Consider the following 27230-nt stretch of genomic DNA (forward strand, 5'->3'; position numbering starts at 1 on the left):
AATATAAATCATTCTGTTATAAAGATACACGCACACATATGCTCACTGCAGCACTATTCGCAATATCAAAGACGTGGAATCAACCCAAATGCTCATCAATGATAGACTGGATAAACAAAATGTGGTACATACACACCATGGAATACCATGCAGCCATAAAAAGGAACAACATCATATCCTTTGCAGGGACATGGATGGAGCCGAAAGCCATTATTCTCAGCAAAGTAACGGAGGAACAGAAAACCAAATACCACATGTTACCACTTATAAGTGGGAGCTGAATGGTGAGAACACATGGACACATGCGGGGGAACAACACACACTGGGGGTTGTCTGACGGCTGGGGGTGGGAGGAGAGGGAGCATCAGGAAGAACAGCTAATGGATGCTGGGCTTAATACCTAGGTGATGGGATGATGCGCGCAGCAAACCACCATGGCACACAGTTTACCTATGTAACAAACCTGCATATCCTGCGCATGCACCCCTGAACTTAAAAGTCGGGGGAAAAAAAAGAGAGGTAGCATTTATCACCTTAATGAATTTCTTTCTTCACTTCTCATATTGCCCCTCATTTTCCCTAACTTCCCTCATTTTTTTCATTTATAATATATATATATATGTTTTGAGACGGAGTCTCGCTCTGTCAGCCAGGCTGTAGTGCAGTGGCGCGATCTCAGCTCACGGCAAGCTCTGCCTCCCGGGTTCACGCCATTCTCCTGCCTCAGCCTCCGGAGTAGCTGGGACTACAGGCGCCCGCCACCACAGCCGGCTAATTTTTTTTTTTTTTTTGTATTTTTAGTAGAGACGGGGGTTTCACCATATTGGCCAGGCTGGTCTCGAACTCCTGACCTCGTGATCCATCCGCCTCGGCCTCCCAAAGTGCTGGGATTACAGGCGTGAGCCACCGCGCCCAGCCTCATTAATAATATTTATTTCCTAAATAAGCTAACTTGATGACTACTTACAAGTATTCTAAAGTGAACTTGGCTTCTCAGTATTCGTCATTGTGCCTTTCATATTACCTTTTCACTTCTCTTTACTATACTTTTGCATGATAGCTGTCTAACAAGTTTTTATGGAAATAAATTTATTGCAAACAAAAAAAGGAAATAAATGTTTATGATAAAACATTATTTCTTGTATAGAAATGCAAGGAGAAAAATCACTCAACTGCTTTTCAACACGACGAAAAGTAGGTTAAGGTCTCAAAATTCTTTAAATTTTAAAATACCGATTTATCGGTAATCGAGGTTTTTTTGGATCTGCTTCTTTAAGAAAAAAAAAATACCAAAAAAACAAAAAAACAGCGAACTTCAGACGCTCTTACGACACCTAGCTATATTCACTGGGAACGCAGTCTAACGTCACCAAGGCCCACCTCCCGGGCCCTAGAAATCGCTCTCTGGGAACAAGCTAGGGACTTTGATTTTGCTAGCCCTGCCCCTCGGAGCCCTTCACCAAACTTCCGCGCGGGGGCGCCCGCCCCGCCTCCCGCCGGGGCTCAGCACGCGGCCTTCTCCCAGCCAAGAGCCCCGTCATAGGTGGGCGCCAACCCCGAGCCGATCTCGCCTTATTAAATTACAGAAATCGATATTCAAAAAAAAAAAAAGGGCGGGGAAGACACTCCCTCTTTTCTGTTCCCACACCCTAGCCGATTCCCAGGTTTCGGGAAACTCCACAGGAAACGGAAATGGTCTCTCCCAGGCCAGCGCGCGCGCCGGGTTGCATCACCCGCCTCGCATGGGCCGAGGGGTGGGGGGGGCGGGGGTTTGGTGGCTGCCCTTAGTATTGCCTGCACAAATATCTACCAGGTCTGCGACGAATAGCTCCAGCAACTTTGCGCCGTGTTTTCCACTAAGCCTACCGACAGGCACTGTGCAGATTCAAGCGGAGAGAAGTCCAAGCAGTGAGGCCGCTGCTGCACCGGCCATCCTGAGCCCCTAGTCGGCCTTCCCGCCTCCGCTTCCCCGCCCCGCACTAGGACCCCTGCAGACGATCAGGCGGCAGCTGGGGTGACTTCCTTCCTCTTTTGGCAACATGGCGGGCGGAGAAGCTGGAGTGACTCTAGGGCAGCCGCATCTTTCGCGTCAGGATCTCACCACCTTGGTGAGGTTTTGCTTGGGGAGGATGCAGAGTGAGCTCAGGAATGGAGATGACCGAGCCTCCCGGTGGCATTGGGACTAGTCAGTGTCGGGAGCATGGGTCAGGAGCCCGGGTCAGGAGGGAGACCTGGAACTTGGCGCCCTAAGCCATGCTCGCGCCGCCTGTACCCAGGCCAGTCCACGATCTGAGCGCAGGGGTGTACGGTCGTGGGACTTCTAGCTTCTGGAGGGTTCGGTTGGAAAGTCTTGATGTTGATTGTCATAGTTGCAGCCTCTGAACGTCTGGGACGGGGGTGTCCTGTCTGCATTACTTTTAGTGCTAATGTTCCCAAGATTGGGGGGACCTCTGACTTCCAGATATCCCCTAATAGTTGAGTGGAGGTGTAGTCTGTTGTGTAATGATGAAGGGCTCTTACAGCTTCCCAGCCATAGGAGTACAAAGTTACTGATAGGGGAAAGGAGCTTTAGAAGTAGTGGAAAGCTGTGCAGATGGTGGCAAGATGTAGATAGCAAAGGTAAAGTCAAAGGAAAAGTTCTCATTTCCTTCCTGCACTGTTTTACGTGCAGTGTTTTAAAATATATTTCATTGCAGGATGTTACCAAGTTGACGCCACTTTCACACGAAGTTATCAGCAGGCAAGCCACAATTAACATAGGTAAGAGTAACTTAAGAGACCTAACCTTGATCTCCAAGAGTTAATTTTAACCTCACTTTTTGTGTGATTACTTGAATAGTATGAGGATTCAGATATTCAAGAAATAGATATTGAGTCCTTGTGAATAAAGCATCTGCTAGATTTGCGGTGCGGGGGGAGCACAAAGAATGCTGCCCATGTCTAGCTTACAGACTTGGTAAGAAGAAAAAATGGAGACATAAGAAAAGTTTAATAGCATAAGGCGGTATGTAGTCATACATAGCAGAAGTTTAAGAAAGTGGTGAAAAATGTGGCTGTACTTGCCACACAGGATTATTTCAAGGGCAGAATTTATGAAAGTTTTATTTGATGTACAAGCTGTGATTAAGTAGAGGGTTTTTTTTTCTTAATTGGCACCTAGAACTTTAGAGGAGAAGTTACGTTGACTGAGTGTAAATTTTGGACATTTTGAGTTTGTACAAGCAGCACAGTTTGTGCAAAAGTAAGTTAAAAAGTACAGAAGTAAGTTAAAAAGTAAGACTAGTTTTTAACCTAGTTAAAAAGTAAGACTCCACCATGAGGCTATTAAAGTTACAGTATTACAGTCTGGAGCTTTAATTTATTAATGCAAACAAAGCCCAAATAAGCCTACAGGCCTTGAACTACTGCCCCTGCGTTAAAAATTTTGGTTGAGGTGACCTTGGAGCATAACCTAACCTCCGAACAACCTATGCTAAGACTATACCAGTTAAAGCGAATTACTGTGCATATATTGATCCAATAATTTGATCAACGGAACATGTTGCAGTTAAACTTAGGTTGTTTCCTTGTTTGTTCACAGATCCCTTTTTGTTGTGTCAGGGCCCATCATACCTGTTTACTTTAATCTGGAAATGCTGGAAGTTTCCTTAATATATAAAGTTCTGGCCGGGTGCAGTGGCTTATGCTTGTAATCCCAGCCCTTTGGGAGGCCAAGGCAGGTGGATTGCTTGAGCCCAGGAGTTGGAGACCCGCCTGGGCAACGTGGCCAAACCCCACCTCTACAAAAAATACAAAAAATTAGCTGTGCGTGGTGGTGCATGCCTGCAGTCCCAGGTACTAAGGAGGCCGAGGTGGGAGGATTGCTCGAGCCCAGGTGGTTGAGGTTGCAGTGAGCTGTGATCAGGGCATTGCATTCCAGCGTGGGCAGCAGCAGGAGACCGTCTGTCCCAGAGTATATTTTTTAAGTAAAGCTGTTAGTTACATGGAAGTTTCTCTTAAGTCCTATATGAGAACACATTTCTAGTAGGAAGGGGTATGGAGGAGGAAAAATTGAAGTCACTGTTGGTTTTATGTTGATATTTACAGCAAGTTATGGCTTTGGCTTTATTTTATTTATTTATTTATTTATTTATTTGCGACGCAGTCTCATTCTCTTGCCAGGCTGGAGTGCAGCTCGGCTCACTGCAGCCTCCACCTCCTGGGTTCAAGTGATTCTTCTGCCTCAAGTGGTTCTTCTGCCTCAAGTGATTCTTCTGCCTCAGCCTCCCTAGTAGCTGGGACTACAGGCATGCGCCACCACGCCCAGCTAATTTTTGTATTTTTAGTAGAGATGGGGTTTCACCATGTTGGCCAGGATGGTCTCGCTCTCTTGATCTTGTGATCCACCCACCTTGGCCTCCCAAAGTGCTGGGATTACTGGCGTGAGCCACCGTGTCCAGCTGGCTTTGGGCTTTCTACTCTTAACACTATTTGAAAAAATATTTGGTATGTAATTAAATACACATGAATTAATTGTTTGAACTTTGTCCGTAGGTACAATTGGTCATGTAGCTCATGGGAAATCCACAGTCGTCAAAGCTATTTCTGGAGTTCATACTGTCAGGTTCAAAAATGAACTAGAAAGAAATATTACAATCAAGCTTGGATATGCTAATGCTAAGGTAAGCTGTGTACTGTGGAACGAGAAACTGACTTGAATTGTTGTGCAGATAACAAATCAAAGTCTTTTTTTATTGAAATTTTAGATTTATAAGCTTGATGACCCAAGTTGCCCTCGGCCAGAATGTTATAGATCTTGTGGGAGCAGTACACCTGATGAGTTTCCTACAGACATTCCAGGGACCAAAGGGAACTTCAAATTAGTCAGGTGACCTCTCTTTTGCTAAAAACACTACACTTTGTATTTTATTGTCTTCTGTTTTGTGCTTTTTGAAATATTGAGGTATTAAACAATGAACCTAATTGCTAATTGGTTTTGTTGTTTTTCCATTGTTTTATGTTTTTACGGCAAATCTGAAAAGTCAAGCATCTCAACCTAAGTTAAAATACTTACATGCAATTTCTCCAAACTAAAAGTATCACTTAAACAAAATAGAAAAACAACTCATTGGATTAAAGGGATTCTTTTTCTAGGCTTCCTGAATTTCTTTTAAACAGTGCTGTTTCTGTATGTTAAATAGAAGAGAACAGAGCCATTTCTAATTACTTCTCTAAAACACTTGAACTTGTTCCCCATCTATTTTCTGAATATGATTGCATACCTGTTTTTTTATCAGGATACTGACATCTGTCTAGTGATGTTTATGGGGATTGGAGATGCCCTACAAGGAATGTTTAGATTGGGGCAGGGCTGGGACCAGGGAGAGACAAGTGAGGCCTTCACCTCAAGCCCAAAATGTAAGTGGGCCTGGCGGTGGCAGGTATGCCAGAAAACTCAGTAATTAGAATACATATTTTAATGCAGTATTTTTTTGAAATTCAAAAAATGTGATAAACAGAAATCAGAATTTTAAATAAAGGCAGACTCAGTATTACTGAATTTTTTTCCCCTTTTGCTTTGGCTCAGCATGGCATTGTATTTTGTTTATGATTGATTTTTTGTATTAATTTTGACTTTTTAAAAATACTGAATGCATATATTTTTCTTTCTTTTTCTTTTCTTTCTTTTTTTTTTTTTGAGACAGTCTCTGTTGCCCAGGTTGGAATGCAGTGGCGCGATCTTGGCTCACTGCAACTTCCACTTTCTGGGTTCAAGCAATTCTCCTGCCTCAGCCTCCTGAGTAGCTGGGATTACAGGTGTGAGCCCCCATGCCCAGCTGGTTTCTGTTTTTATTTATTTATTTATTTATTTATTTATTTTTGAGACGGAGTCTTGCTGTGTTGCCAGGCTGGAGTGCAGTGGTAGAGACGGGGTTTTACCATGTTGGCCGGGATGATCTCGATCTCTTGACCTTGTGATCCGTCCGCCTCGGCCTCCCAAAGTGTTGGGATTACAGGCGTGAGCCACTGTGCCCGGCCTAGTTTTTATATTTTTAGTAGAGGCGGGCTTTTGCCATGTTGTACAGGCTGGTCTCGAACTCCTGGCCTCAAGTGATCTGCCCGCCTCAGCCTCCCAAAGTGCTGGGATTACAGGCATGAGCCTCCATGCCCAGCCATTTTCCTTGATTACTGAGTTTTTTGGCAGTCTCTTAAATTTTGCACTTGTCTCACTGTAGTCCTCGCCCTTAATAGGGGATCAGCAAACTTTTTCCACAAAGGGCTAGGTAGTAAATATTTTCAGCTTTGCAAGCCATAGAGTTTCTGTTGCTTCTGTTCTTCTATTACAGAAGCAAATATAGACAATACGTGTGTAAATAGGTATGGTGGTGGGCCAGATTTGGCCTAAGGGCTGACCTCTGTTTTAGATCATGACAGTGTGAGCATACGATTAAAAAAACCAATTGTGACTCTGAATGAATACCATAGTTTTGTTAAAAGTGCGGCCATCTCTGTTTCAAATGGGCAATTCTAGTTTTTCAAGGTGCTAGAGGTATTTTTGGAAAATTGTTTTTTTTTTTCCTTTTTTTTTTTGAGACGGAGTTTCACTCTTGTTGCCCAGGCTGGAGTGCAATGGTGCTATCTTGGCGCATTGCAACCTCCACCTCCTGGGTTCAAACAATTCTCCTGCCTCAGCCTCCCAAGTAGCTGGGATTACAGGCATGCACCAGCTACATGCAGTTAATTTTGTATTTTTATTAGAGACTGGGTTTCACCACGTTGGTCAGGCTGGTCTCAAACTCCTGACCTCAGGTGATCCACCTGCCTCGGCCTCCCAAAGTGCTGGGATTACAGGTGTGAGCCATTGCGCCCAGCCAGAAAATTGTTTTTTCAAATTCTCATTCTGTTAACGTGGTTTTTATAAGTCATTTTTCAAATCAATGACATTCTCAGTATATACTCTCCACCATTATTCTATACCATATTCATTTTCATTGGATTTTGGAGTTTATCTTCCATTCTGCACATAACTAATTTGCTTTGTAATCTGCAGTGGTTTTCATCAGCTGGTGAACTTATTTCCAAGTTCTAGAAACGCCAAGCCCTGTAACCATTTTATAGCAATAAGATTATTTCCTAAGTTGATTTAACTTTAAAAAATCTAAAACTAGCATGTTTAAGTAGTGATTGATGTTAAGACTGATTGTTATTTCTCAATCGTTAGACATGTTTCCTTTGTTGACTGTCCTGGCCACGATATTTTGATGGCTACTATGCTGAACGGTGCAGCAGTGATGGATGCAGCTCTTCTGTTGATAGGTAAATACCTCACAATTGGTTTGGACAAATCAATGTGGAACAAATCCAAGATGAAATATTTAAAGGGGAACTAAGGCCTTTAAGGACCATATCTATTACCTAAGGGTGACATGAATGGGAACTAACATGCCATCCAGGATGACTTTCCTACCTATCAGCTATCACAAAATACTCAAAAAGATAGACTTGGGGCTGATAGCTTGTGAGAATTCTTGTGGTAGCATTTGAGAAAAAGAAAAAAAGTCAATAGTTCATTTTTCTCATTTAAATCACACGAGGTGATTTATTTAGTTTTAAATGTATGTATAAAACTATTTGTGTTATGGTTTGTGTGTGTGTGTATATCTGAACTGTCTGCTGTGGAAGTATTTAAGAACAAATACCATTCATAATACGTGCTGAAGTCTAGGAATAAGTGGAGTTTTGAAGGGTAGCGTATGCTTTGTTTCTTATGTTAGCTGTTGAGAGATTTCATTACTATGGGGTAAAATTTTTTAAAAGCTCCTGGTGCGGTGGCTCACACCTGTAATCCCAGCACTTTGGGAGGCTGAGGTCGGCGGATCACCTGAGGTCAGGAGTTTGAGACCAGCCTGACCAACATGGAGAAACCCCCTCTCTACTAAAAATACAAAATTAGCCGGGCGTGGTGGCGCATGCTTGTAATCCCATCTACTCAGGAGAATCTCTTGAACCCAGGAGGCAGAGGTTGCGGTGAGCCAAGATTGCGCCATTGCACTCCAGTCTGGGCAACAAGAGTGAAACTACATCTCAAAAAAAAAAAAAAACAAAAAAAGTGACTAGGCATGGTGGCTCATGCCTGTAATCCCAGCACTTCGGGAGGCCAAGCAGGCGGATCACTTGAGGTCAGGACTTCAAGACCAGCCTGGCCAACAGGGCGAAACCCTGTCTCTACTAAAAACTACAAAAAATTAGCCAGGCTTGGTGGCGCATGCCTGTAATCTCAGCTACTTGGGAGGCTGAGGCACAAGAATCGCTTGAACCTGGGAGGCAGATGTTGCAGTGAGCCGAGATCGAGCCATTGCACGCCAGCCTGGGCAACAGAAGGAGACTCAGTCTTAAAAAAAAAAAAAAAACAACAAAAAACTGGGTGCGGTGGCTCACACCTGTAATCCCTGCACTTTGGGAGGCCAAGGCAGGTGGATTACTTGAGGTGTCAGGAGTTTGAGACCAGTCTGGCCAACATGGTGAAACCCTGCCTCTATTAAAAATACGAAAATTAGCCGGGTGTGGTGGGGCACACCTGTAATCACAGCTACTCAGGAGGCTGAGGCAGGAGAATCGCTTGAACCTGGGAGGCGGAGGTTGCAGTGAGCTGAGGTGACGCCACTGCACTCCACCTGGGTGACAGAGACAGAGTGAGACTCAGTCTCAAAAAAAAAATTTTTTTTAGTTTTAAAGCATGCCATGTTGGTACAGTCAGGACACTTGAACATCATGACTTGAGGAGGTTGATCATTAGAGTGCTCAACAAAACATGCCTATTTCTTTATAATACGCTGTTGGTTTTCTTCACATTAGCATTCTTCCCTTCCTCGGTTGAAGAGTAGCCTCTGATATTAGTAAAAATTCATAGACAGTATTAAGTGCCTTTCCCTTTTAATTACTCTCTACTTCTCAGGAGTTCGGCTGGGCCAGAACATTTCTAAGACTGGAGAGAGTTAGAGGGCTATACCTCATACCTGAGCAAAAGCTGAGTGCAGACTCTGAGAAAAGCCAAACTTGCTGATTTTAAGCTTCTTGCTTAGGACCAGGATTGGGAGCCACACAATTGGGAGGTTCCAGTGAATGCAGGCAACAGAGGATGAAGCAGGGCCAAAAGGTGGATAGCTGGCAATAATATCTTCCTTGATTAGGGTTAGAACATTCAGAAGTCTCCTTTAGTAGATGCCAACTTTTTTTGGGGGAGGGAGTGGGTGGCAAAAGAGACTCATAAAATGTACATTTTATGTATTTAAAGTGTACAATTTAGTGGCATTAAGCACATTGACAATTTTCTACAACATAGTGGTTGTCGTTTCACCACTATCTAGTTCCAAAACTTTTGTATCAGAACTTTTGTATCACCGCAAAAGGAAACCCCATGCCCATGAAGCGTCAGTCCACCTGTTTTCTTCCCCCAGCCCCTCGCAACCAATAATCTGCTTTGTCTCTTTATGGATTTGCCTGCCTATTCTGGATATTTCCAGCTATTCTTATAAGCATCTTTTTTATTCTTCATCAACTAGCTGGTAATGAATCTTGCCCTCAGCCTCAGACATCTGAACACCTGGCTGCTATAGAGATCATGAAACTGAAGCATATTTTGATTCTACAAAATAAAATTGATTTGGTAAAAGAAAGTCAGGCTAAAGAACAATACGAGCAGATCCTTGCATTTGTCCAAGGTAAGAAGCCATAATATGTAATAAATCTATGAATCACTTTGAGAGGCATTTACTCTGGATACCAGATGTTAAATTAACTTTTAATATATTATCTAAAACAAGGTAAACTTATGAGTCTTAAGCCTTATTGCCCTACCTATTGCTTGTTAGCAACCTGATATAACTAATGAAATCTGTGATTCTGAATTTAATATACTAAAGTATATTTTTACTGGCAGCAAGGTAGAACTGGGGTTGTTTTCTGGAAACTTTATCAATCAGATTAAAAAAAAATCTCAGTGATAGTAAAATGAATAAAATAATTTTTAAAAACCTTGTCTTACAGTATTTGTTACTGAACAGCTTTCAGATTTGGAAGTGACAGTGATTATTTAATCTCTAGAGTGTCGGCCGGGCACTGTGGCTCACGCCTGTAATCCCAGCACTTTGGGAGGCCGAGGCAGGTGGATCATCTGAGGTCGGGAGTTTGAGACCAGCCTGACCAACATGGACAAACCCCGTCTCTAATAAAAATACAAAATTAGCAGGGTGTGGTGGCACATGCCTGTAATCCCAGCTACTTGGGAGGCTGAGGCAGGAGAATCGCTTGAACTTGGGGGCGGAGGTTGCGGTGAGCCGAGATCACGCCATTGCACTCCAGCCTGGGCAACAAGAGCGAAACTTCGTCTCAAATAAATAAATAATAAATCTCTAGAGTGTCCCTTCTGTAATAGCATAATGTTTTTCATTTCAGAGGAGACGTGAATATATCTTATTGTTGACATTTCCTCTCTCAGTCTTGTTTTTCTTGTTAGGTTAATTTCTTATGAACTCAGTTCTGTCATCATGAAAAGTAATAAGTGATTTTGATTAAAGTCTAATTGTGTTTGGTCTATTTCTTTGACTAGCTTGTTTGACATATAATTAATACGTAGCAAATATATATGGTTGGGCGTGGTAGCTCACACTTGTAATACCAAGACTTTAGGAGGCCGAGGGGGTGGATCACTTGAATCCAGGGGTTCAAGACCAACCTGGGTCACGTGGTAAAACTCTGTCAATACAAAAAATTAGCTGGGCTTGGTGGCACACACCTGTGGTCCCAGCTATTATGTAGGGGGCTGAAGTGGGAGGATCACTTGAGCCTGGGAAGTGGAGGTTGCAGCAAGCCGTGATTATGCCACTACAGTCTAGCCTGGGTGACAAAGCGAGACCCTATCTCAAAAAAAAAAAATTAAATTAAAAGTATATGTGCCAGCAGTCTTTGATTAGCAGAGTCTGTAATTTTATCTTGACATTTATTGGGAGATTAATTACATGTTGTTAGAAATCTTTTCAACTAGTAGAGTGCTCTTTCACAGGAATGTTAGTATTTTATTTATTTAAATAAGTTTATAATTGTACTAATATTAAGTATGTCTACTAATGTAACAAATTTTCCCTTACAGGGATTAGTATTCATTTTCTGGAGTAAAAACAAACAGAATATTGCCATCTTTCTAAACAGAATTATCCACTTTCCACTTGTTGCTGACATTTATATGGGGTTTAGGCATCTATTTTATTATAGTAATCTTAATTGTTTTATGTAACAGATACATAGAATAAATTTTACAAAACTGAATAATTTTGATCTTTCTGAATTTTGTCATATAGGTACAGTAGCAGAGGGAGCTCCCATTATTCCAATTTCGGCTCAGCTGAAATACAATATTGAAGTTGTTTGTGAGTACATAGTAAAGAAAATTCCAGTACCCCCAAGAGACTTTACTTCAGAGCCCCGGCTTATTGGTAAGTGATAGGATTTGCCTTTAACTCTTAATCTGATCTTTTCCACATTGGTGATTCCTCTTCAAGGATGTTTATTAATATTTCTTCTTTCTGCAGAGGTGATAATTCATACAGTTTTTTTGAAATCAATTCTGAGATTGTATTGGCAGTGCTAGATTGTATTACTGAATGAGGGACAGAGTCCTGAACACAATAAGAACTGTTAACCTAAGCCGGGTGCAGTGGCTCACGCCTATAATCCCAATACTTTGGGGGGCCGAGGTGGGTGGATCACCTGAGTTCAGGAGTTTGAGACCAGCCTGACCAACGTGGTGAAACCCTGTCTGTACTAAACATATAAAAAATTAACTGGGCATGGTGGCAGGTGCCTGTAATCCCAGCTACTCGGGAAGCTGAGGCAGGAGAATGGTGTGAACCCGGGAAGCAGAGGTTGCAATGAGCTGAGATCGTGCCATTGTACTCCAGCCTGGGCAACAAGAGTGAAACTGCGTCTCAAAAAAAACCAAAAACAACTGTTACCCTTTCTGTGCTCAATATATGGTACATGATCAAGATGGAGTAATACAGTATTCTCTGTGGAATCATAATGTTTTAGGGTGTTAGAACTTCCTGACTAAAACATTTACAGATGATTTTGTTGTTCAATTAACGAAGAACTGATAACTGGTATAATTTGATCACCTAGGCTTGTGGTTCCTACACGGGGTTGTAGTAGCCTTCTCGAAACAGACATTTGAGCTCCTCTGGCCTTCATCCGGGCTCCTGGTGTTTAGTAGGAAATATTCTCCGAAGTGCCGGTCATGTAGTCCTAGTGTTTTATAGTTATAAAGCTGAATTGTTCTTACAGGAGTTATAGAGGTATATAAAGAAAATGTCCATAATCTCTCTGTCTTCAAGTTCTAGTTCTTAAGCCCTAAAGTCAGCAAAGTTAACATTTGGTGTCCATTATTCCCACACTTTTCTCTTTGTTCATATCATCATGTATAAACATATACACAGGCTGGGCATGGTGGCTTTCACCTGTAATCCCAGCACTTTGGGAGGCTGACGCTGAGGTGGGAGGATTGCTTGAGGCTAGGAGTTCAGGACCATCCTGGGCATCAAAGAAAGACCCCATTTCTACAAAAAATAAAATATTACAGCTGGGTGCAGTGGTGTGTACCTGTAGTCTGAGCTACTCGGTAGGCTGAGGCAGGAAGATTGAGCCCAGGAATTTGAGGCTGCAATGAGCTATGATTGTGCCACTGCACTCCAGCTTCTATGATAGAGGGAAAAAAAATCCATATACAGACATTGATTATTTTATTTTTCTTTATGGAAGTGGGATTATATTATGCATGTAATTTTTATAACTTTTCTTAACAGTATATGAGGGTCATCCCTCCAGATCATTACATATAGCTCTAACATTATTAATAGCTGCATGATGCTCTATAATACTGGTATACCATATACGCCACTTGTTAATAAACTTAAGTTACTTTCATTTTTTCCATCATAAGTAAGACTGCATAATCATTGGAATAATAATAGATTTTGTTAAAAAGGCACCCCTTTGGTATAAATCTCAAATGGCCACTATTTTAGAAACATTAACATGGAAAATAATATTTCTTCTAAAGTTAAAATTAACAGAACTGACTTTAATTTGTTTTATTTTAGTTATTAGATCTTTTGATGTCAACAAACCTGGCTGTGAAGTTGATGACCTTAAGGGAGGTGTAGCTGGTGGTAGTATCCTAAAAGGAGTATTAAAGGTAAAATGGGTTTTGGTTGTTGTGATTTTGGGGGTTTTTTTGTTGTTGTTTGTTTGTTTTATCCTTGTCTTAATCAGGAAAAAAAGTGTGGACAATCCAAATTGAAAAATAAAATTTTTTCCATGGTTTCTGGTATTTGATGTAGAGTTCTCTTTTTTAATATTCTTTTTTTCTCTCTTCAAACTTCACTCCTCCTACCATTCTAGACCTCTGAATCCACAATCTACCTTCATGAGATCCACCTTTTTAGCTCCCACATATACAGATGAGTGAGAATGTGTGATATTTGTCTTTTTGTGCCTGGCTTATTTTACTTAACAAAATGGCCTCCAATTCTAGATGTGCTGCTGCAAATGGCAGAATTTTTTTTTTATGGCTGCATAATACTCCATTGTATATATATGCTGCCATTGCTTTTCTTTTCTTTTCTTTTTTTTTTTGAGGCGGAGTCTTGCTGTTCCCAAGCTGGAGCGATCTTGGCTCACTGCAACCTTCACCTCCCGGGTTCAAGCGATTCTCCCTGCCCCAACCTCCCAAGTAGCTGGAACTACAGGCGCCCGCTACCATGCCCAGCTAATTTTTGTATTTTTAGTAAAGACAGGGTTTCACCATGTTGCCCAGGCTGGTCTTGAACTCCTTACCTCAAGTGATCCACCTGCCTCGGCCTCCCAAAGTGTTGGGATTACAGGTGTGAGCCACTTGCCCGGCGTATATACTGCATTTTCTTTATCCATTCATCTGTTCATGGGCACTTAGGTTGATTCCATATTTGGCTATTGTGAACTGTGCTGCAATAAACATGGGAGTGCAGATACCTCTTTGATATATTGCTTCCCTTTCTGTTGAATGTATACCCACTAGTGAAATTGATGGATCATATGGTAGCTCTATTTTCAGGTTTTCGAGGAACCTCCATACTGTTCTCCATGGTAGCTATACTAATTTACATGCTCTGATAATAGTTTTTTTTTGTTTTGTTTTTTGAGTGCAGTGGCATGATCTTGACTCACTGCAACCTCCACCTCCTGGGTTCAGGTGATGATTCTCCTGCCACACAGCCTCTCGACTTGCTGGGACTACAGGCACTCACAACCTCGCCCGGCTAATTTTTTTGGTAGAGACGGGGTTTCGCCATATTGGCCAGGCTGGTCTCTTAACTCCTGACCTCAGGTGATCTGCCTGCCTCAGCCTCCCAAAGTGCTGGGATTACAGGCATAAGCCACCACGCCCAGCTATATTTCTTTGTTTTCTGTTATGTCTTTTGAATGTGTCTGACTTGAAAATTTATAGACTTGTAAGTATGGAGCACATTTGATGTGGTAATAGACTTGTGTGGTGGGTAGTTAACAACAGTTGGATGGTTCTGGTTTTGACAGTCTCGTTCACATCTTTTTTTTTTTTTTAAAGAATAATGATCTTTGAAATACAGGAATGATTGCCTTTTCAGTTTTATGGTCTTCCTGTTGGAACTTTATTATTATTTTATTTTATTTTATTTTTGAGACAGAGTCTCTCTCTGTCACCCAGGCTGGAGTGCAGTGGTGCGATCTCGGTTCACTGCAACCTCTGCCTCCCACGTTCTAGCAATTCTGCTGCAGCCTCCTGAGTAGCAGGGATTACAGGCGCGTGCCACCACACCTGGCTAATTTTTGTGTTTTTAGTAGAGACGGGGTTTCGCTATGTTGGCTGGGCTGGTCTCGAACTCCTGACCTCAGGTGATCCACCCGCCTCGGCCTCCCAAAATGCTAGAGTTACACACGTGAGCCACTGCACCCAGTCGCTGTTGGAACTTTTGATAGGTAAATGATAATTTTGTGTAACACAGTAATTCTAATTACTAATTATATGTTTACAGGTGGGCCAGGAGATAGAAGTAAGACCTGGTATTGTTTCCAAAGATAGTGAAGGAAAACTCATGTGTAAACCAATCTTTTCCAAAATTGTATCACTTTTTGCGGAGCATAATGATCTGCAATATGCTGCTCCAGGCGGTCTTATTGGTAAGGATTTTTTTCTCATCTCTTTTAATTTGTGGCGATTTGTGGTACTTTTCATGGGGGATGGATTACCAAAAGGGACATATTACAGATTTTTAATTGGGTATTTTAATAATAGAGTGGGGTGGGAACAATCATGTGGTTAAGCTCTTGTTTTAGGTTATAAGATGGTTTCATGGGTTTGTAAAAATTATTTTTAAACACAAAGGATACATTTTGGTCAAATACAGAGTAACTCCTTTTTAGCAATATAAAAAAATAAATTTGATGACTTATCATGTAAGATATTTACCTACACTTATGTTTTTGTTAACACGATTTTTGTGCTAGATAATGGTTGCCTTTTTTTTTTTTTTTTTTTTTTTGGGAGATGGAGTCTCGCTTGCTGTGTCCTCCAGGCTGGAGTGCAGTGGTGCAATCTTGGCTCACTGCAACCTCCGCCTCCCAGGTTCAAGAGCAATTCTTCTGCCTCAGCCTCCCGAGTAGCTGGGACTACAGGCACATGCCACCAGGCCCAGCTAAGATTTTTGTATTTTAGTAGAGACGGGGTTTCACCGTGTTGCCCAGGCTGGTCTCGAACTCCTGAGCTCAGGCAGTTCCCTGCCTCGGCCTTTCAAAGTGCTAGGATTACAGGCATGAACCACCGTGCCCGGCCATGGTTCTTTTTATGTATATTTTGCAAATGGAAAATTACCTACAAATGTCAGTTGAATGATGTCAGGTCATATTTCCAATGAGGTAGAAATAAAAGAAAATAAATTTCTTTGTGTAGCAATTACTGAAGTGATTTAAAAACTTTTCTAGTCCCTTACAACTTAGTGTATTACTCAATACCCAGAAAAATGAAAGATTCAGTGAGAATTAGAAGGGTGTTGTACCTTTAGATTAAAGAAGAAAATGTTTGGTAAAGAAACAGTTAATTCTTCACCAAATAAGTTGTGTCTCTGGTTGAAAATTTTAAAAAGGAAATAAAAGAAAACAAAAAAATGAAAAAGAGTTTACCAGGTTGGCTGGGCACAGTGTCTCATGCCTGTGATCCCAGCAATTTGGGAGGCTGAGGTGGGTGGATCGCTTGAGCTCAGGAGTTTGAGACCAGCCTGGGCAATGTGGTAAAACCCTGTCTCTACTAAAAATACAAAAGTAAGCTGGGTGTGGTGGCCCACGCCTGCAATCCCGGCTACTCGGGAGGCTGAGGCATGAGAATCGCTTGAACCCAGGAGGCAGAGGGTGAGCCGAGTTCACACCAGTGCACTCCAGCCTGGGTGACAGAGTAACACTCTGTCTCAAAAAAAAACAAGAAGAAAAGAAAAAATGAATTTACCAGGTTGGGTATGGTGGCTCATGCTCATAATTCCAGTGCTTTGGGAAGCGGAGGTGGGAAGATTGCTTGAGACCAGGAGTTTGAGACCAGCCTAGGAAACCGTGAGATGCCATTTCTCCAATAAAATAGTAAAATTAGCTGGGTTTGGTGGTGTGTGCCTGTGGTTCCATCTATCATTTTATCCTTTGTATGCATGTGTGTGGTAAACAAGGGAAATCTGGAAACTTTTTAAAAATTTAACTTAAGGAACTTTTTAAATTTTTTTTTTTTTTTGAGGCAGAGTCTCATTCTGCCACCCAGGCTGGAGTGCAGTAGTGTTATCTCGGCTAGCTGCATTTTAAGAAAATGTTTTCTTAAAACATTTTCATCATGCTGTGTTCAGTTAATTCTCCTGCCTCAGCCTCCCGAGTAGCTGGAACTATAGGCACATACCACCACAGCCAGCTAGTTTTTGTATTTTTAGTAGAGACCGGGTTTCGCCATGTTGGCCAGGCTGGTCTCGAACTTCTGGTCTTAAGTGATCTGCCCTCCTTGGCCTCCGAAAATACTGGGATTACAGGCGTGAGCCACTGTACTTGGCCTAAGGAACTCTTTAAACATAGGAGAGAATACTGTAATGATAACCCCCATAGAGTCATCACTCAGCTTCAGCAATTATTAATGTTTTACCAGTCTTGGCTGGGCGTGGTGGCTCATGTCTGTATTCCCAGCACTTCGGGAGGCCGAGGTGGACGGATCACCTGAGGTCAGGAGTTCGAAAAACCCTGTCTCTACTAAAAATACAAAAAAAAAAAAAAAAAATTTAGTCAGGTGTGGTGGCACATGCCTGTAATCCTAGGTCACAGTGAGCTGAGATCACACCACTGCACTCCAGCCTGGGCGACAGAGAGAGACTGTGTCTCAACAACAGCAGCAAAAAAAAGTTTTCCCAATCAATCTTGCTCCATCTATATATCTTCTTTCCCCTACTCCCCTCAAGACACAGCTAGAATATTTTGAAGTAGATCCCAGGAATCATATGTAGTGTTTTTTTTTTTTTTTTTTTTTATGAGAGTCTCACTCTGTCGCCCAGTCTGGAGTGCAGTGGCACGATCTCGGCTCACTGCAACCTCTGCCTCCCAGGTTCAAGTGATTCTCCTCCCAGGTTCAAGTGATTCTCCTGCGTTAGCCTCTCGAGTAGCTGGGATTACAGGTGTCTGCCACCACGCCCAGCTGTTGTATTTTTAGTAGAGATTGGGTTTTGCCATGTTGGCTAGGCTGGTCTTGAACTCCTGACCTTAGGTAATTCTCCAACTTGGGCCTCCCCAAGTGCTGGGATTATAAGCGTGAGCCACTGCGCCTGGCCCATATGTAGTCTTTAACTATCTTTTCAATCAGTCTTTCAGGGGAGAAATGGCATGTAAGTATTCTGCAAACTACTCATTTTGAATTTTGTATTCTTTCAGTCTTTGTTAAGGATATTCAGACTCATTTTGAGTTCACTTATTATCTCTATTTGCCCTTTGTTTAGAATTTATTGTTTTCAAGACCAGGTCAGTAATACTTACCATCTCCTGCATTAAGTTCTCAGCCAAGCCATCAATCCTAGAAAATCAGATTTCTAAACCCTTTGTTTAGAATTTAAATCAAGAGAATCGTTCTGTTCTCATTTGCCCAGTCATCTCATGAGTGTATATTTCTGTTTGTCTAGATAAAACAGGTATTTTCTTGTACCGATATAGCTATTATGTGAGTATAAAAATAAAAGTATGAAAGTGTGTAGGTATATGCTGTGCTTATATGGCTTTGGGGTATCTAATTCACTTTTTTTTTTTTTTTTTTTTTGGAGACAGAGTCTCACTCTGTCACCCAGGTTGGAGTGCAGTGGTGCGATCTTGGCTCACTACAACCTCTGCCTCCTGGGTTCAAGTGATTCTCCTGCCTCAGCCTCCCGAGTAGCTGGGACTACAGGTGCACGCCGCCATGCCTGGCTAATTTTTTGTATTTTAATAGAGACAAGGTTTCACTGTGTTGTCCAGGCTGGTCTTTAACTCCTGAGGTCAGGCATCCACCTGCCTCGGCCTCCCAAAGTGCTGGGATTACAGGTGTGAGCCAGTGCACTTGGCCAACTAATTCACTTTATAGGTGTTTTAGGAAATAAAAAATTGAGCTATATACATCTTATTTTTATATTAGGAGTTGGAACAAAAATTGACCCCACTTTGTGCCGGGCTGACAGAATGGTGGGGCAAGTACTTGGTGCAGTCGGAGCTTTACCTGAGATATTCACAGAATTGGAAATTTCCTATTTCCTGCTTAGACGGCTTCTAGGTGTACGCACTGAAGGAGACAAGAAAGCAGCAAAGGTAAATGCTTTTTAAAAAATTCCTGTTTCTAAAAAAGTGACAAATGGGAGTGTTAAACCAGTGTTGAGCTTTATTGCTTTACAGTTAACGTGAAATTAAGAAAAAAAGAAAAGGTAAATAAATTTGACCTCCCCAAAATTGAGGGTTTTTTTTTTTTTTTTTTTTTTTTTTTTTTTTTTTTTATTTAGAGATGGAGTCTCTCGCTCTTGCCCAGGCTGGAGTACAGTGGCGCGATCTCGGCTCACGGCAACCTCCACCTCCTGGGTTCAAGCAATTCTCTTGCCTCGGTTTCCCAAGTATATGGGACTACAGGCACGCACCAGCACGCACAGCTAATTTTTGTATTTTTTAGTAGAGATGGGGTTTCACTATATGTTAGCCAGGCTGGTCTTGACCTCCTGACCTCAGGTGATCTGCTCGCCTCGGCCTCCCAAAGTGCTGAGATTACAGGCATGAGCCACTGCGTCTGGCCAAAATTGAGAACTATATGGCAGTCAGTTTAAGAAAGAAACTTAATAAACAGGGAAAAGTATTAGCCATTTATGACAAAGATATGATATTCCTAAAATCCATATGTTTTTTTGTTGTTTATTTTGAGACAGAGTCTTGCTCTGTTGCCCAGGCTGGAGTGCAGTGGTGCGATCTCGACTCACAGCAGCCTCAATCTCCCAGCTCAAGCCATCCTCCCACCTTAACCTCCTGAGTTGCTGGGACTACAGGTGTGGGTCACCACGCCTGGCTAATTTTGTATTTTTTGTAGAGACGGAGTTTTGCCGCGTTACCCAGGCTGATCTCCAACTCCTGGGCTTAAGCAATCTGCCCACCCCAGCCTCTGAAAGTGCTGGGATTACTGGTGTGATCCACTGCGCCCAGCTTCATGATTTTTAAAAAATGTCCCAGATTAGGTTGGCAGAGATGGGAAATTGCTGACACCTAGTGTTGGCAAAGATTGAGGAAAATAAGCTATCATTCTTCCCCACCCCGCCCCTCAGGTGATCTGCCCTCCTCGACCTCCCAATGTGCTGGGATTACAGGCATGTGCCACCGCGCCTGGCCCATATTAACTCTTATATAGCCATAGTCCTCCCTGCTCCCCTCTTTGGGAAATTTTGTACCTCATTTGTACTAGGTAACTGCTTCAGAATTTTAAGAGGTTCTCTGGTATGGTTACTACCGTATTTTTTTAAAGGTGGATCTTGTGTAAATTCAGTGGGTGCCAAATAAACTATACTATATATAGTTCAAATTCCTTTACAATGAAATTTCTATAGATTTTTTTTTCTTTTGTGATTGACGTATTTCCCAATAGTATTTGGTAAATTCTTACTTACATTTGGAAAGCATTTTCTTGATTTTGGGGTTTATTTTTCCCTAATTTATTTTTCTAGGTTCAAAAGCTGTCTAAGAATGAAGTGCTCATGGTGAACATAGGATCCCTGTCGACAGGAGGGAGAGTTAGTGCTGTCAAGGCCGATTTGGGTAAAATTGTTTTGACCAATCCAGTGTGCACAGAGGTAGGAGAAAAAATTGCCCTTAGCCGAAGAGTTGAAAAACACTGGCGGTAAGTTTGTTAGTCTTTGCCACTGTCTAATTAAAAAAAGGCACAGTCTTGTACAGAAAAAAAAAGCACACACTCTTCCTTGAGGACAACAGTTACTGTGGCTTTCAGTCTCAACTATTTATTTGGATGACTTTGAAAACTATAATTCGGCCGGGTGCGGTGGCTCACGCCTGTAATCCCAGCACTTTGGGAGGCCAAGGCGGGTGGATCATGAGGTCAGGAGATCAAGACCATCCTGGCTAACACGGTGAAACCCTGTCTCTACTAAAAAATACAAAAAATTAGCCGGGCGTGGTGGCGGGCGCCTGTAGTCCCAGCTACTTGGGAGGCTGAGGCAGGAGAATGGCGTGAACCTGGGAGTCGGAGCTTGCAGTGAGCCGAGATGGTGCCACTGCACTCCAGCCTGGGCGACAGAGCGAGACTCCGTCTCAAAAAAAACTATAACCTTGACTATAGTCCGATATTTTAGTCCAAATACTGTGATTGGCTTCTCTTCCTGTTAGACACAACCTATGCAAAACCGAATGAATTTGGGTTCGGTATTTCTATTGTCATTGGCTTTGGAAATCATTTCACACTTAATAGAAAAATTGTAAGAATTTTACAGAAAACTCCTGTATAGCTTTTTCCTAGATTGACAAACACACATACAGATTTATTTACATATATAAGTTTTTTTCTGAACCATTTGAGGGTAGGCTATATATGTTATGCTTCTTGATCTCTTGATACTTCAGTGTATATTTCCCATCAAAAAAGGATATTCTTATATAACCACTTAGAAATTTAACATTGGCAAAATACTGAAATCTACAGTGCATGTTTCAGTTCTATTGCTTGTCCCAATAATGTACTTTATGTTCCTCCTGTTTAGAATCTTGAATTGCATTGAATTTCATGTCTCTTTGATCTTTAATCTGGAGCTTTTTCAGCCTTTGTGTTAATTGACATTAACAGTTCTGAAGAATACAAGCTAGTTACTTTATAGAATATTCCTCAATTTGGGTTTTTCTTATCGTTCGGAAGCCTAACATTAGATTTAGGTTATATATTCTTAACTTAAATACACCGTGAAGTCTCCTTTTCAGGAATCACAGCTAGAGGCACGTGATATCTGACTGCTCCTCTTTGTTAAGGTTAGTTTTGACTATGTAGTCAAGATGTTGTCCAGCTTCTCTGCTGTGTAGTTACTCTCTACCCTTGCAACTAATAAGCAATCTGTAGGGAGATCTTTTTAGCCAGTACAAATAGCCTGCTGCTCATCGAATCCCACACCCCTGGATGTAGCATCCACTGATGATTCTTGCCTGAATCGAACTTGACTATAATGATTACAAAATCATAGCACCTCTGCAGGTCTCAGTATCCTCCCTCAACTCTACCACCCCACATTTATCATTTGGCATTCTTTCTTTGCCATTATTTATTTCCCTCTCTAGTTATAATATGGACTCATGGAGTCCTATTTTATTCAACATGTTATGATCCATCACTGTCTTCCTTTATTTTGATGTGCATTGTTCAACGTTTGGCCAGCGGAGGTCCTTCAGGCTGGCTCTTGTGTCCTTTTGACATGTACTCATCATTTTTTTTTCTTCTTCTTCTTTTTTTTTTTTTTTGAGACGGAGTCTTGCTCTGTCGCCAGGGTGGAATGCAGTGGCATGATCTCAGCTCACTGCAACCTCTGCCTCCCAGGTTCAAGCGATTCTCCTGCCTCAGCCTCCCGAGTAGCTGGGACTACAGGCACGCGCCACCACGCCCAGCTAATTTTTGTATTTTCAGTAGAGGCAGGGTTTCACCACGTTGGCCAGCCTGGTCTTGAACCCCCGACCTCAGGTGATCCGCCCTCCTTGGCCTCCCAAAGTGCTGGGATTACAGGCATGAGCCACCACGCCTGACCTCTTTCTTCTTTTTTTGGAACATTTCCTTATTTTCTGGCACAAAATCTTCCAGACTCATCTTGTACCTTCTCTGTTCCAGTTTTAGAACTGGCCATTTCTCTTACAAATGAAAAGCTGAGTGTTCAGGTGTGCTCATGGCTCTTAGGGTGCTATTGCTTCTAGGTCTTTTGAGAGCATAGAGCCAGGAAGCATACACACATTCTTGGCTCCTGACTTTTTGCTCTTTCCCAGGTTATTGAGTTTGCCCCTTGCTTTCCATTCCTTGTCACCTCATCACAGTCCATACCACCATCACTTTACACTTCACAGTTAGTGTGAAAGACCCCTAGTTTGCCTCTTAACTTGGTCAAAATTAGTCTTCTTAAAACATTTTCATCATGCTGTGTTTAATAATTTCTAGAGTCTTCTCACTACTTTTTGATATTTGGGACTTTTCTGGAAACCTGCTTCAACCCATTTAAGCTTTCCTTCTGCATTGTCTTACATAAACCCTCTAAACTAGACTGTTTTGTGCCCTGACTGTCCCCATAATTATTCACATCACCCCTGCCCACTATCTACTTCCTTAATTATTTATTTTATATTTTTTAGAGGCAGGGTCTCTCTATTGACCAGACTGGAGTTTAGTGACATGATCATAGCTCACTGCAGCCTCAGTGTCTAAGTAGCTAGGACTATTGGCTCACACCACCGTGACCAGCTAATTTTTTTGTAGACACTTGGTCTCACTGTGTTGCCCAGCATGATCTCAAACTCCTGGCCTCAAGCCATCCTCCCACCTCAGCCTCTCAAAGTGTTGGGATTACAGACATGAGCCACCCCGCCCAGCCCTGTTTCCTTTATTAAGGCTTCCATGCTACTGTGCCCACGATGGTCTCATCACTTGTCCAGGAGATTTATCTGAATTATTGCCCTGTAATTTAGAAAGTTAAATTTTTGTTGTCTCTTAAGTAAATAATTATTTGTGGTGACTTATGCCCTTTTGATTTTACTGTCTTTTGTGATTATATCTTTTTGCTATTACAGACACACGACTTCCAGTGTATTTTGAAATAGATTTAAGCAGTAAACTTTCAGGCTGGGCACGATGGCTCATGCCTGTAAGCCCAGCACTTTGTGAGGCCGAGGTGGGCGAATCACTTGAGGCCAGGAGTTCGCAACCAGCCTGGCCAACATTAGCGAAACCCCATCTCTACTAAAAATACCAAAAAATTAGCCGGGCATGGTGGCGCATGCCTGTAGTCCCAGCTACTCGGGAGGCTGAGGCATGAGAATTGTTTGAACCCAGGAGCCGGAGGTTGCAGTGAGCCAAGATCGTACCACCGCACTCCAGACTGGGTGACAGAGTGAGACTGTCTCAAAAAAAACACACAAAAACAAGAATAAAAAAGAATCTAAGAATATAGTGTGGGCTTTCTTTATGGAGGAGCAGGCTTTGGGAACAAATTTGAATTCAGAAGATAAGCAGGTAAAATTTATCATACGATTGTGTGGTAATGAGAGTGAAATGGATGTAAGATTTATGATTTCTTTTATTTTCATTTTGCAGTTTAATTGGTTGGGGTCAGATAAGAAGAGGAGTGACAATCAAGCCAACAGTAGATGATGACTGAAGAATACCGGTTAAATAATACATTCGGATGGATTTGGAAGTTGGAATTCCTCTTAACAACCAAGGGGTTTATTTTCAAAGCAATATTGGGGAATTGATTTCACAGTTCGTTACCTTAGTAGGTAACTGTAAGGTTATTCTCTTTTTTTTTTTGGTTATGAAAACTTAGGGACTACAATTAATATAAAAATTGGCATAATGTTGGATTGAATCTACATTTTGGCAGAAGTTAAGCATTCCCACATAATGTCAAAATTATACATCATGCAGTTTTGTTTTTTTGTTTGTTTTATTTTGTTTTGTTTTTGAGTCTGGCTCTGTCACCCAGGCTGGAGTGCAGTGGCGTGATCTGCAACCTCCGCCTCCCGGGTTCAAGCGATTCTCCTGCCTCAGCCTCCCGAGTAGCTGAGATTACAGGTGCGCGCCACCACACTTGGCTAATTTTTGTATTATTAGTAGAGATGGGGTTTCAGCATGTTGGCTAGGCCGGTCTCTCCTGACCTCAGGGTGATCAGCCCACCTCGGCCTCACAAAGTGCTGGGATTACAGGCGTGAGCCACCTTGCCCAGCCCACATCATACAGTTTGAAATGAAACTTTGCCACAACCAGCCTTTGCTGTAGCACACACATATATCACTGAACCTGTTTGAAATAAAGTTTTTTTTCTTTTTCATGATTCGTCTTTGAGTACCTCCAGGCTGAAAGACTGTTGTACCAGTAAAAACTTAAAAGGCACAAATTCTCCTTGAAGACCTTCTCCCTTTTATTTGGCCCCATATTTTATGTTGCTTTATCTTTGAAATTTTGCATGAAAAGGAAATGAATGTGTTAGAATGAAGTTGTCCTTTAGAGCATGATTACTTATTCCCAGGGACAAATATTTTTCTCCCCTTGCTCTTCCTGGCCTGAAACACGGGAAACCATAGTCAGAAGTTATCTCCCTCTCCCTGTGATGCCTTGAGATTTTTTTCTGCATTGTTTTATGCCTGAAATCCAATAGTCTTCCTCCATTGGAAAATACTGTTATACCAAATAATTCTAGATGAGTAACAAAGATCTTTCTAGGCCTTCATTTTATGTTTTTTCTTAACTGTTATATTATGATTGTGACATAGATTATAATACTACTAATTTTTGGATGTTTCAAAAGGTCAAGAAGTAAAAGATGTTAGAAAGCAATGAGTGAGTCCTTTTGATTTTTAACTTATTCCCCATGTCCCTATACTTCGCGTGCTTTTCCTTTTTTTTGAGACGGAGGCTCACTCTGTCACCTAGGCTAGAGTACAGTGGCACGATCTTGGCTCACTGCAACCTCTGCCTCCCTGGTTCAAGTGATTCTCGTGCTTCAGCCTCCCATGTAGCTGATGTTACAGGCACTTGCCACCGTACCTGGCTAATTTTTGTATTTTTAGTAGAGATGGGGTTTCACCATGTTGCCCAGGCTGGTCTTGAACTCCTAACCTCAGGTGATCCGCCCGCCTCTGCCTTCCAAAGTGCTGGGATTACAGGCGTGAGCCACTCTGCCCGGCTTATTTTTCTTTATGTTTTTGCTTCGTAAGAGGTTCTATTGAGCAGTGATTTGCAACTCTTGCTGACGTTGCTGGGGAAGCTTTAAAAAAAAAAAAAAAAAGATGCCCCACAGAGATTCTGATTTTAATTGTTCTGATTTAATTGGCTTGGAGTAGAATTCAGGCATTGATACCTTTAAAAACTCTCCCCAGTGTTGAGAAACAAATTTAGAGAGTTGAGAAGTAGGTATATTAAATTACAGAATCTTACTGAGTTTTGGTAGTCTGATAATACAGTTTGCTTTGCTTTTCTTAAATTTGCATTGAGATGGGATTTGAAGCATATTGTGCTCTTGTGAATGTTGAAGTTGCATTGTAGAAGTTTAGAAGCTCTGGCTATGGGTTATCTAAGTTGATGTTTTGAGGAAGCATATTAATGTTATAAACTTCGCTGACTTTGAAGGTTGTGTTGTAGCATGAGGAACACAAATAAAACAATTCTAAATCAAACATTAATTTTATATCTAACATGTCCCCATGTGTTTTGTAGGTACCTTCTACCAGAAATTTTGGAATAAGACTTAAAATATAGACATTGTAATTAATCTCATGTAGGATTTGAAACCAGAATTCTATTATAATTAATTTCAGACATCCACATGAATTAGCAAATTTGTAAAGCACTGTACTGAGTGTAATGGGCATATACAGATAGGAAGTAAATGGACCTTATTTTCATAGAACTTGAAACCAGCGCAGTTATTCTTAGCAAGAGATGTACCTAGTTGAGAATGTGCCTGTAATGTTTCTGATGAAAGTACATTATGGCCAGGTGTGGTGGCTCACACCTGTAATCCCAGCACTTTGGGAGGCCGAGGTGGGTGGATCATGAGGTCAGGAGTTCGAGACCAGCCTGGCCAACATGGCGAAACCCTGTCTCTACTAAAAATACAAAAGTTAGCCGGGTGTAGTGGCAGGTGCCTGTAATCCCAGCTACTCTGGAGGCTGAGGCAGGAGAATCGCTTGAACCCAGGAGGTGGAGGTTGCAGTGAGCTGAGGTCACACCATTGCACTGCAGCCTGGGTGATAAGAACAAGACTCCATCTCAAAAAAAAAAAAAAGTACATTGCATATGTAAATACTTTTGGCTCTACTGTCAAGATATTTTCAAAATCTTTTTAGTTCTGATCACTTCCACTGCTACCACCTTAGTCAAAGCCATCAGTGACTCTCACCTGGACTAGCCTTCTAACTGTCCTGCTTCTACACTTGACCTGCTGCAGTCTGTTCTCAACATGATAGCCAGAGTCCCTGTTTTTTAGAGAATACTACATACAACTCTGTGATAGTAAGGTGTAAAAGTTAGCCTCACAGAAATGGCGGGCGTGAAGACAGACTAGCTGTGACATTTTGAAGCCGACCTGGAAAGCTCTCGGTACTTTCCTCATGTCTGACTTCCAAAGAGGATGCCTGTGTGTGCTTGTTTTTGCAGAGGCAACGTGACTTTCATTCTAATAAGGATATGCAAATAACTGCACTCATAAAACAAATCCCATTTCTAGGAAAACTTGATAGAGTGATGATTCCAGTGAAATGGGTGCTTTTCTGGGAATAATATTTTAAAAAATTTAATTACCTAAAATGAAGCAGATACCCTTAAAAGATTAATAACCATGAAACAGGTGATTCAGAAAGTACCTCTGCTGGGCCAGGCACGGTGGCTCACACCTGCAATCCCAGCACTTTGAGAGGCCGA

General features: G+C 41.8%; 2 protein-coding genes across 3 annotated transcripts in view; one reads left to right on the forward strand and one right to left on the reverse strand.

Moving 5' to 3' along the window:
* Positions 1-1898, reverse strand: part of KLHL15 (kelch like family member 15) — a 67609-nt gene extending 65711 nt beyond the window's left edge. The window contains exon 1 of the mRNA XM_054544408.1: positions 1811-1898. The gene's annotated coding sequence lies outside the window, so the exon portion shown is untranslated. The remainder of the gene's footprint in view (positions 1-1810) is intronic.
* On the forward strand, positions 1682-25984 carry EIF2S3 (eukaryotic translation initiation factor 2 subunit gamma). Of its 2 annotated transcripts, NM_001132403.1 has the most exon segments (12): positions 1682-2108; positions 2697-2760; positions 4534-4661; positions 4746-4867; positions 7202-7296; positions 9543-9701; positions 11337-11471; positions 13134-13228; positions 15084-15228; positions 18722-18891; positions 20280-20452; positions 23903-25593. In NM_001132403.1, coding segments are annotated over 12 exon segments (1419 nt in total). In that variant the 5' UTR covers positions 1682-2039; the 3' UTR covers positions 23967-25593.
* Positions 25985-27230: the final 1246 nt, after the last annotated feature.

This window comes from Pongo abelii, chromosome X (genome assembly GCF_028885655.2).
Source record: "Pongo abelii isolate AG06213 chromosome X, NHGRI_mPonAbe1-v2.0_pri, whole genome shotgun sequence".
Taxonomy (NCBI): Eukaryota; Metazoa; Chordata; class Mammalia; order Primates; family Hominidae; genus Pongo; species Pongo abelii.